General features: G+C 45.7%; 1 protein-coding gene across 1 annotated transcript in view; it reads right to left on the minus strand.

The window, feature by feature from the left end:
- Window positions 1–12,178, minus strand: part of PLCB2 (phospholipase C beta 2) — a 34,843-nt gene that overhangs the window by 19,149 nt on the left and 3,516 nt on the right. Inside the window, exons 2-6 of the mRNA XM_005529068.3 lie at window positions 11,815–11,892; window positions 10,218–10,286; window positions 2,892–3,032; window positions 2,157–2,236; window positions 1,818–1,871 (exon numbers count right to left, since the gene is read on the minus strand). Of these exons, the coding sequence (XP_005529125.2) occupies window positions 1,818–1,871; window positions 2,157–2,236; window positions 2,892–3,032; window positions 10,218–10,286; window positions 11,815–11,892 (422 nt within the window). The remainder of the gene's footprint in view (window positions 1–1,817; window positions 1,872–2,156; window positions 2,237–2,891; window positions 3,033–10,217; window positions 10,287–11,814; window positions 11,893–12,178) is intronic.

Consider the following 12,178-nt stretch of genomic DNA (forward strand, 5'->3'; position numbering starts at 1 on the left):
ATTTTTTGACTGCTGACTCAAAGCAGAAGTTCTGTGTTTCTGCTATGGACTCTGAAAGAGCCCTGTCACTCAAAATCCCTCTCCTGTCCTTTTCTGCCCCTCTTGGAGGTGCTTCCTATGGTACTGTGGAGAAGAAACAACTGAATTTTTCCTCCTTTTGGAACATCCCTGTCAACAGCACCATGTTCTCCTCCACAGATAAATCCAGCCTCAGTTCTGTCAAGCTCCTGGAATCACAGGTGCTCACAGCAAACGGGAACAAGGAGTGCCCTGTGCTGCCAGGTGGGAGTGCCTGGGGGGGGGCTGCAGCAGCTCATGCAAACCCTGCCCTTTGCAAGGCAAAACTGCAGCAGCCTTGGTATGATTCCAAAGGGATTTACATATTTAAAGGAAAGGCAAATGTTACAAGAATTTTCAGGAGTTTTGAAAGCCTTATTTTTACCTGCAGCTGGAGATACTGAGTATTTTTATAAACCTTGTTCTTAATCTGGACTACTTCATGGTCTGCATTTTTACCATTCTACAAGAAATGGGCACTGAGAAGAGGTACATCCTGTATCAGATATTCTTTTCTAGCTTGTTTCAGAGGAATAAGCTGGTTTCTCCCTGCAACAATGCTACCTTGCTTACATTTTAAAGATCAATTCAAAGCACTCTTCCCTAGTGTGTTATTCATTACAAACCTACACATTTTTAACAGCCCTTTGATGAATATTCTGGTTTTTGACAATGAAGTTCTGCTGGTTGGTGGTTTAGAAAACAAATAACAAAAAATGTTTTGTGTCGAATAAAGCTCAGCCCTCCAGGAGCCCATTTAGTCAGCACAGCCTTAATCCAGCACAGCTCTGCCTTACAACACACCCTGGGGCCTGTGTTTATTTGGGGTGATTAGTGCTCACCTCTTGTGCTGCTGTAACATGGCACAGACCTAGAGCAGAGTGGTTCAGAACTTTTCAAATGCACTGTCTGCAGCTCCTTATTCTTAAAACAAAAGGTAATTTATGGACCAAAAGGGAATTCAAGATGGCAGTGCTGCCTTTTGTCATTCTACAAGCTAAATCAACACAGAGGAACCACAGGACCAGCCCTGGAGCGATTTTACTTGGGAAGACACTGAATGGCATAAAATCAGTTCCAGATTCATGCCACATAGTGCAGGGGAGAAGGGACAGGCTGAGCCCTGCTTCCCATTCTAATGGGAGCCCCACCTGATGCACAAGGCCAAGATGGGGACAGGGAAGGACAAATCTTTTCTGCTCCTAACCCAGCACTAACACTGGCCCAGAGGCTGCTTCAGTCTAATGCACATCCAGGGTGAAGGCTGAGGGACAGAGGAAGTGGGGAAGGACTGGAGTGGTCACATGGGAGAGAGAAGACAAGAAAAGCAAGGGAACCCTGCTGCAGGTGAGTCCAGCAAAAAGCTCTCCAAATATAGAACTCCTTACAGGAAAGGGAGACTATCCTACATCTCATCCACCTTTCATCTCGGGCTTGCAAAATAATCTGTGATCTGAATTTTACCAAAGTTGCTTTGTTTTGTTACTTTTTTTCTTAGCAACAACCAGGAAGTGATATCTGTGGCTATTTAAGCCATTTGTTGCTGTAGATGAAGGCCACAAAGTCTCCTTTTCAGACTCAAATTATGTGTCACCTAGGTGCAGCAGGAACACTTCCATGGCCTGGACACAGAGGCAAAGTTCTCCACCTCTTAGGTGCAGCAGGAGCAGACAGCTGAAGCCACTGATCAGCCATCCTCTCACCAGCTGCTCTGCCTGTAGTCTGACTGAACACACAATAAAACAAATATCCACACTCACTTCCGGACAGGAATCTTTCCCTCTTCATTCAGTTGCAACTTCAGCTTCACTAGACTGTGAAAAAAAACCCAAACAAGATTACAAAAATGCATTTGTACTATCTTAAGAGATCCTACTAAGCGGGAAGAAAGGAAAATCATGCAATTGGGAAAACAATCTAACTATGAACTGAAAATCAGGTTCCTATAGACTGTCAGCTTAACCTTGGCATGACCCAGGCCTTGGTCTGGAGGCTGCCAAGGGATCTGGATGCCCAGAAGTCTTTGGTTTTTTCCAGTACTGTAAGAAAGGGCAGGACGTGGATGTTTCAGAGAAAAAGGTTTCTTAGAAAGGACTTACATTTTCTCTAGGAAGGTGTAGCGGGGAGCGTTGTACGTGAGGGGATTCCGGGCAATGGCCATAATATCCTCAGCCCAGTCCTGGAACAAACAGGGCAGAGGTAATTAGGCACTACTGAACTACAAGAAGTACACAGCAAACATGGACAAGGCACAGAATCCTAGAATGGTTTGGGTTGGAAGGAACCTTAAAGTCCATCCAGTCCCACATCCTGCCATGGGCAGGGACACCTTCCACTATCCCAGGTTGTTCCAAGTCCCATCCAACCTGACCCTGACTTCCAGGGATGGATCAGCCACAGCTGCTCTAGGCAACCTGTGCCAGGGCCCCCCCACCCTCACAGGAAAGAAAGTCATCTCACATCCAATCAAAATCTACCCTCCTCCAGTTTAAAACTGTTACTCCTTATCCTGTCTGATACTTCCAGGCTTCACTCTATCACTTTCCTCCTGCCTAGGAGCTGAAGCTTTTCCACTTCTCAGCTGCCTATTCATCCATACAAAACACATCAAAGACAATGACCAATCTTCTACCGGTCCTTCTCTGTGCAGGACAGAGGTTTCTAGAATTATGGAGACACCACACCTGACTGTAACATAAACCTGCTCTTTTATAACCTTGTCAGTAAAGCTGAAAGGGCTCAGGGTCCTGTCTCCCCTTCTCCTTTCCTGCTTCCCACTGAATGCCCCAATCCTTAGTGGCTCCCAGAACTTCCATGACCTCAGACCCCAATACCTTGGAAATATTCTCCTTGTAGGACACAAAGTTATGGAAAGTGAGATCAACCATGTCAGGACCAGATACGATTGTCAGGGTCTTCAGCAGGAAGGTGCTGCAAGGGTGATCCAAGTTAAAAACCTCTCGGAGCTTCAGGGACTGCAAAAGAAATGGAACAGATGGGAGCAACTGGAGAATGAGGGAAAACTACCCCAAAAAAATCAGACCCCAATACACACACTGGCCCAAATTCAAAGAAAGCATCTCAAGGGTTGCAAAATTGCTTAGTGCAATCTTTCTTTCCTTGACTTTCCTTATTTTTTATCTTTATTCTGGAGTTTGCATTACTGGATCCTCCATGGGGCAAACCACTATAACACCCCTGGCGAAAGTCTGATAAAGTCAAAACTGGAGACTGCTCTTAAAGAAATTTCTTCTGAATCTTCAGCCTGGACTTGCAAACAAGCAGGGAAGGGTTTGGCCTGCTTGTGCCAGAGGTGTGTAACCAGTTGATTTTATCAAAACATTAGAAAGCGTGATATCCTTATATGTAACCTCCCTCCACAAGAAAGATGTTTTTGGGACCCCCTGTCACCTCAGAGTTGAGTTCTTCCCCTCCAAGCCCCATTTTCTGCTTCTGTCAGTTGCTAGTAGTGGTTTTTTCCATAGCAATTCCAGTACCCTACAGCAATGGCTCACCAGAGACTTGTTTTGTTAAGTGCAAGACTCATCCGATTAGTGGTACTTGGATTGCAGCACCATATGAAAGTATTTATAGAATCCTTTAAATTATTCAGCATTTTCTGCATTCCTATGCATGGTGTCACTAAGCCGAGGTATCCAAGGTATCCCAGAGTTTTACTGATGGTGCTATTTATAATGGGAAGATAAAATTTCCATTCCTAGAATAAAGCATAGCAATCCATTATCTGAAGTGCAGGACAAATCCCTGTCCAAGCAAACAGGGAGCTGTCAGAGCACCTGCTCCTTTAGAAACAGGGCAAAATCCACAGTCTGGGATTGTTAGAGCAGGTCAGACTCTAAGTCTCCAGTTAAACTGGAGTTGGAATCTGAGCACACCTTCAGGTTTCAGTCTGTGCCACTTCATATACACAGCTGTACACACATTTTATAAGGAACTGCAGAATTTTTTTACTTCAATTTTCTTAATTTCTGGGGCATTTGCAATTTTGACACATCTGTAGCAAACAGGCATCTTTAAGGAAAACAGGATGGGCTAGATTGTAACTCAGGATCATCTGACTGATGTCTCTTATTTTGGAAAGGCACCTCTCTGAGAGGGTAACTCTGAAACCTGCTTAATTCCAGAACATTTAGAGGGAGGAATATGATTTATGGGAATATGGGAAAGAATATGATTTGCCTATTTTCTACAAGGGAATTTCTAAAATGGCTCCTTCTTGCCTTGTGAGCCATTTTCCTGTGCAGAACTGAGCACCCCCAAATACCCACATCTCCTTCCCACGCTCATGGCGATTCCTTGTTGGAGCTCAACTTTCCAGTGCCAGTATCAAAGTGTTGGGATTTTAACTCCAGACTTAACTTCATCTTGCAAATGCACCAGCATTTGTTCATTTCCAGGGCTGTACAGGAGAGGAGGCCCAAACAATGGTGAGCTTGTGGTTGTGCTGAACTCATTTCCTGTATTTGTTATCTGGGGCTCCTCCCAGCCCTTCCTTCTCTGCACGCTGCTCTCCAGCAGACACTCATCACCTGGCTCTCTCCAGACCTCTCTATCCAGGCTATGTCCCCAGCAAGCCAAACACTTTTGCCCTTATCCAGGCAGTGATGCATCCAACACCCAATGAAGATGTGGAGAGAGGACCAGAGACTGTGTGCAGGAGCTCTGACCCTGATGGCTCTTTCACAACCTGCACCTTGTGCCACAGCTTCACTCTGGGATTACTGTCACCTTGCAGCTAGCCATAAAGGAAAAATAGAAAATGCTGCGTGAAAAGCAGGATACGCATATTAGCCATGCAAATCAGAAAGGAAACACTCTTAGCAAATTCCCTTAAAAAACTCAGACAAGCAGAAAACAACCTACTAGCAGAGTGGCTGAAATAAGGAGTCAGCTAGTGTTTCACATCCCACCCTCCTGATTTCCCTAAAATCCTCAGCTGTACAGAGATCCATAGGCCAGAGAGAAACAAATTCTCATGCAAATAGAGACAGACACAGGACAGAGAGGGATGGTCCTTTTTCTACTTGAACAGGGGCAGAGCTGATTGACTGCAGGACCTGTCATGTCACTGTGCCCTGGCAGAACTGTGTCTTGTGGCACTAGGACAAAAAAATCTTCTCTTTTTGAGAAGAGAGGTCTTGTTTGGTTGCCAGAAGGGAAAAAGGAAGCCTCAAGATATTTCTAATGCCTTTGACTATTGAGGTAACACTCCTGTCCCTGTTAGCCTTGCTGCTCCATGCTGGAGATAATGGCTGCATGATGGGGAGGGCCAGCCTGTCCCTTGCCAAGCATCTCAGGGACACAGGCAGACAAAAATCCACAGTGAAGCACTCTCAGCTCTCAGTGTCTTACCTAAAGGAACTGGAAAATGCAGCAGATTCCCAGGCACAGAATAGCCCATGTAATCCAGCAGGGACACACTGCCAGGGACAGAAGGGAATGTGTGGCCCCAAGCTCACTGCACAACGATGGCAGAAGCAGGAGGGCCCAGCATGGCAAAGGCCATCACTTACATGTGCCCATTTCCTTGCTTAGCTCCTTCTCCACCATTTATAAATCCTTTGCCAGACACAGGCTTGTACCTGCCTCTCACTTGCACACTCACAGATTGGTGTCTCCACATAGCTCCATATGATCGCTCTCCAGTGGAGGGCTGGAATTAGACTTAGTTCAGCTCCATCCTGGGCTCACAAACTGCTGAATCCCAATGCCAGAGCTGCTCATCCCCTATCCTGCAGCAGAACCACTGACCAACTGCACTGTTCACAGCCTGTGGCTCACAGCTCAGCTCTGAGGGCACTGTGATTGTCCTGCATGGTTCCTGAACATTCCCACTGGCCTCAACTTTATTGTCTCAAAACATGATGAGTCAAATGCCTCAGTATCATTTTCTCCCTGTACACATGCAGTTCAGGTTGCATCTCCAGGTTCAACACCAACAGAATGTGGACAGAGGATGAAGCTGGTTTAAAATCATGACAATCAGAAAGTACAACTTCAGTTTTTATTAAAAAATATGCCTGTCTCAAAGCCAATGCCTCCTGAAACATCTAAACAAACCCCAAGACACAGCCAACAGCCCAGAAGTCTGGCCTAAAACTACAGTGTGTAGTTTAGCTTTAATTATTATTAGATTCTCTGTCAGCATTCTGAGGTCGTGGTGCCTTAAAAAAAGAAACCACAAAAAGCCCCACAAATGAAGCAGCCTTTATCGTTCCTCATTACTGAAATGAAAATACAGACCTAATTGTAAATAACAGCCTGATCTGTATTGGCACACTGCTGAACTACAGTCAATAGCTTTTTAATCTTGCCTCCTTTCTGTTTAAAGGCGCTGCTCACTCTTATCTCTATTTTTCTCTTGAACACACGCCAAAGTTCGTTCTGCCACATCTAAAAAAGAAAAAAAAAAAAAAAATCCGCGAAGAAAAGTCACGTCAGAAAGGCGAAGCAGCTCTCAAAGAACCTCGCACGGGCGGGTGAGCAGGGGAGCCCTGCGTAGGAGGGGCCAGGGAGGATTCTGCTCTGCGGTGAGACGAGGGCTGGGGAAGGCAGGCGAGGGTCATTTCCATTTGGAGGTGGTGCCTATGGCTGGCAGCCCTTAGTGAGTCCCTTTTCACGCTGTGCTGGGCACTCCCTGCTCCCTAAGCATCCCTGAACCACGGATGGAGTCCCAGCTGTGACCTGTGCCGGCAGCGCTCACGGCAACAGGTCCCTTCTCAAGTGGTTTTCCGTGCGGCTGTCTTGGTGTTACTCTTCTCACCGTGTGTAGAGGTTACAAAGAAAAACCCCAAACCTCCTGCTGGGCAGCGGTGGGAAAGTGCTACTGAGAGAGGGGAACTCCCCACAATCACAGCGACCCACCCACCCCTCCCAGGGAGACTTGTCAATGCCATGGGAATGGAAAACTCAGGGCAGGTTACATCCTTGAGCCACAGCCCAAACCTGCACAGCCCCTTGCTGTGGAAACCAGTGGCAGAGATACTCTCCATACAGCACTCTCCATCCTCTGGAATTCCTTCAGTCACAATCCAGCAGGAAAACCAGGCCACAAGCTTTGCCTCAGAGCAGCTGCAGATTGACTGGGGCATCACGCAGGGAGGGAGAAAGGATGCTCCTTTTATTGCTGGTGCCATCCACAGCTCTTCCCACAGCTGTGATCCTGCTCTCCTTGTCCTAATCCTTGTCCTAAATAAGGCCAAGGGCTCATTTCTTCTCCACCTTCAGGCAGCTAAACAAGTGACTCTTCGTATCAATTCCAACAGTTCCACAACCATCCCAAGGCTCTATTTTGTTAACAGGGCAGAACAGCACCCATGTGCATTCTTCCACCTCAATACAGATTTTTATTTGCTTCACCACACCAGTTTTTATATTCATGCCTTTTGTAACAACGCCCCAGAACACAGCCTCCCCATGTGGAGGGTGTGGTGGCTCATGTGAAAAATTTTTCCCTGCTTTCTGCATTCTTTTGTGAACTTCTGTTCTCAGGAGAGCCAAATGAACACAACCCTGAGGTCTTTAAGCCAGAGGCATCAAGGACAGAAGAGCTATGAGTATGAATTTTCCAGACCCAGATGGCACATCTTTGTTCAACACCCCTTCAGTGCCCATACAAGACCTCCCAGGATCCACAAGGAAAAGGTGAATAAGAAGCCAGTCTAGTGTATTTTACTACATGTTACCACAGAATTCCAGAAAACTCCCTGAAATAAAAAGGGGACTTACTTCAAATAGTCTCTGTAAAATACAGAATTCAAAAAGCACTTGGGATTTTCACAGCAAAGGTTGTCATCAAGTCCATCACTTCTGCCCACTGAGAATACTTAATAAATCAGTCTGTGCTTGACATTTGCTTCGTTGTTCTTCAAAAATGAGCTGCAGCCAATTCCCAGGACACAAAAATCCCATCCCTGGCCTATTACAACAGCTAGAACAGAGCAGCTCCATCCAGGTGCCATGGGAAAAAGTGCTGGAACAGGGAAAATGCACTGGCACTTCCCTGACACATCCCTGCAGCCCCCAGCAATCTAGGATTCAGCAGCTTCCTAACCCAGAGGCATTATCTCACATTTAATAGCCCTCTAAGGGCATTTCCTTCTTGTACTGACATTTTATATTCACACTTCCATGACTGTGCAGGAAGCATCACCCATGGCCTGGTGATATGAGGTACGACAGCAGCAGCACCTCCTACTTGTGGCGCTCCTACCTCTGGAAAATTCCACCTTATATGGAGATCCTGCACTGGAAGAAACCCTGAGCAACTGCTTCATGCTTCCCTTCTCCATTCACCTCCTGATATTACAGCACTCCACATCCCATTCACCTTACTCCCCCTGTCAGAACACATACCCTCCTACTCAGATGCTCTGCCCCCAGCAGCCACTGCATTCCTTTGTTAATCCTGCTGCTCTTCCATACCTTTTTTCCAGTTCTCACCTAATTTGAGAGTACACTAGAATTGCACATAAATATGGATCCATTTGAGGTGTACACAATAGCATGACTTCCTAATGATTCCCTTATAACTCCCAATACACAATTTGCTTTTAGGGGACAAATACTGCTGAACAGTACATTGATATTTTACCATACACCCACGATGTTTTCTGAGTAGCAACAGTCAACTCAGGGCCTTCTGTTATTACAGAAGGATGAGGGATTTTTTTCTGTGTGCATTGCCTGATTTTTATCTGTATAAAATGTATCACTCATTAGATCATGCAGTCAATCAGCAATTCAAGGTCTTCCTACAAAGCAGCCTGATTTTATTACCTCAAATAACTTTGTACCATTGGCAAACTGTCTTCTCCTGGTACTCTCCAATTAGTCTTCCTTAACAAATTCCTAAAATCTAGGACACGTTTTTCCAGCCTCCTGTAACCACCAGGACATGCAGCCATGGTCTCAGTACTTCCCCCAGCAATTTATCATCTATATCAAAGATCAATGCATTTTGCTAACAGGTTATTCCTCAAAGTTTAACACCCTAGAAAAGAGTATCTCATACCTCTCCTTTATGTCAGCCTCTTCCTTAGTATGTCCCATCCGGAGGGCAGCACCAACTCGAATACTTGGGCAGCCCCAAATTTTATACACAGTATTTTTGAAGTGTAATTCCCACAAAACAAGTTGCTGACCAAGTTTTAGGCTCACTGAAAACTGAAGTATGTTCCATTCTAGTGAATTTGTAAGGAGAAAAGCAGTTTCTCTGAAAGAAATATGTTTTTTTTAAGAAGATGGGTACTGTTCTTGAGCTCTGCTGTGCCTTTAGCACCAACCTTATTATGGTATTTTGAGAAATATTGGTCTTGGGGAGCTCTGAATAAACATTTTCAGAGCAGATAGAGAAAACAGCTACACAACTTATGTAAAAGGCTGTTTGAGGCTCAGGAGATATTGCAAAACCTTTCCCTTTTGCTTCAGAGTCACCTATGTCACCACATGACCCATCAGCTTTACTTCTTCAGTCCCTTTTCCACCTTTGAGCTTTACTGCAGTTTTCTGTTTGCCTTTTCCATACATGGAAAAGTTAAAAATAAACAAAAAATAAAAAAGTCCCAGAAATAAAGTTCCAACAAAGGCTGCAAGAAGCTTCAATTATAACTGAAATAGAGAACAAAGCCCTGATCATATGCAAATGTAAAAATATATGGGAGGAAAAAAAAACAAAAAAAACCCTAATTTTTCTGAAAATACATTTCCATCTCTTTAAAGGGAAAAACTCCAGCACACACTGTTGGATTGGCATTATAACTCCAGGTTTGTGGGTACCCTGTGTATCCCTACACAAGAGCAGTGACTCAGTGCAGGAGCATCAGAGTGTCCCCAGCAGGACTTACCAGTGCAGCAAGCACTTACAAGCAGGGCACTTGGAAGGGCAATTGGTTTTCCTGTTTTGGGAGGACATATTCCTTCCAATAAGCCCATCTACCGTAGTGTGAGAGTGCTGCTTTTGGGTGCACAGAGGCCTGGGAGGTTAGGGACAAGACAGCTTTTCTGTATTTACATAGGAGATGAGATCCTCTCTACCTTGCTCCTACAGAAATCCAGGACAAACTGCCTGAGCCCACCAAAACCACAGGCAGCCTTGCCTTTCTGTTTAAACACTGGACAGAAAGAAGCTGTGGACTCACCTTGGGCATTTTGGCAAATCTCCCTGCTCGGGTGTCTCGGATGCTGGTGATATCCAGAATTTCTCTTTCCTACAACAGAATAAGGACAAGGAAAATGAAGAAAGACAAAGGAGGAAGGAAAGCACTCCACGACAGAGCCCCCAGAAGCTGTAAATCAGGTTTGGCTTAATGTCTTTCCCTGTGGAAGAGATGTCCCAGCAGGTGCAATGCAGGGAGGGAAGCCAATCCCACAGAGGACACTGCACAGCCTTCCCCAGGCAGCCCCTCCACGTCCTCACTACTGGCTTACTGTCTTGTTTGTTCTTTTAATATCCAACCTGAATTTCCTTCCTCTGTTACTAATTTTTCTTCTCACCATGGGTCTGGAGAACAAATTATACTTGTTGCAGCAGATAATATTATTTTCCAAGATTGCAGTACAGGACAATGTAGATGCTATGTCTTCTGGCTGTATCCCAGTTTTATTGTTAAGCAGGAAGTAATTTTACTCCTAATCCCACTCCTTTCTGAGTCTGTAGAGCAAAAGCAGTTCAGTTTACTTTAGCTGCTGATCAACAGCATTTTCCAGGAATGCCAGACCCTTTCCAGTCTGGGTTTCCTTGTGGTAGCTATGCTTCCTTTCCCCAGCATCCCAATGAAGTATCTCCCTTTCCATGGTGACACCAGCTTCCCTTGCATCACTTTGTGCTCCACTTCTTCCTGCTGGAACCCTAAGAACAGAAATTCTACTGCCTGAGTGGACCCTGAAAGCAGAACAGGAGTGACAGAGACATCAAGGGGTGTGACAGTCCCCAGTGCTGTGACACTGTTCTCAGGGGATGTGGCTGTGGCAGTGCCCAGTCCCAGCTGGCACTGGGCACAATCTCTGGAAAGGCAAAGCTCACCCAAACCCACCAGGTCCCTGGCCAGGGCCTGTGCAGGACTGTCTGAATCTGTCATGGCATGTAGGTCAGGCAGAGGAAGTAGAGCTGAACCACAGCTTGCTCTGGAAAGCGGAAGTAAGCCCAGCCTTCCACCTCCCTCTCCATCCCTTGATGCTACTCATCAGTGAGGAACTGAATTCTCTTTCCTCCATGTCTTGCCTCTCCCTCTCCCCTCCAGCAGCTGGCATCTTGTGCTTTGCTCCAACAGCCTGCAAACATCACCCTGAGCACAACTTGCTCTCCAAACTCCATGCAGGCCCTATATCACTATTGTCACTACTTTCTAGTTAAAATATCTAAAACCCCAATGAGTCATTTAACGGCCCCACTGTACAGGTTAGGAGAACCCTGTTTCTTGCTGGTTGACATCAGCACAACTGTTCTCCATTAAGTCCTTTGAAGGACACATAGTGAGCTTTGCAGGAGTCAAAAATGGTGAAAGGATGAAAGGCACAGAAAGGTCACACTCAAACCTTCAGTTCTTGCACTTTCCTGGTGCTCTGAAGACCAACCTGCCACTGACCAGCTCCCATTCCTTGGTGGGGTGTCCCTACTAAGAGGAATGAGTTTGGCAGTTTGCTCCCAAGTGCAGGACTTGAGCAGTTTCAGTGTTGTCATCTCACACAAAGCTGACTGGCTGGTTGGAGCGTGAGCTGTGCAGTCTCAGCACTTACCGTGCTCTGATAGGTCCAGTATATGTAAAAGCCCTGGGGATCCACTCGGAGAATCACAGGAGAAGCATTTGATGTTTCCTGACAAAAAAATAAAAACCACAAAAGAAAGAATGTTGGCACCTTGGGTGACTTGGAGAAAACATCCTGGGACACAAGGTTCCCAGCTCAAACACAGACTCAGGCAGGTGAACACCCTCTGGGATTTATGAAAACAAACCCAACTATTTTAGGACATCTCCACAGTGACACCTGTGAGGCCCTGGAAGCTGAATCCTGAATCTCACCTAACCTATGCATTTAACAAGAACAGCTCTCCTAGAGCTTTCTACACAAAGAACTGAGAGAACAAAGAATCTGGAGATTC

The sequence above is a fragment of the Pseudopodoces humilis genome, chromosome 7 (genome assembly GCF_049639895.1).
Source record: "Pseudopodoces humilis isolate 2021_Gansu_Grassland_sample_001 chromosome 7, ASM4963989v1, whole genome shotgun sequence".
Classification (NCBI taxonomy): domain Eukaryota; kingdom Metazoa; phylum Chordata; class Aves; order Passeriformes; family Paridae; genus Pseudopodoces; species Pseudopodoces humilis.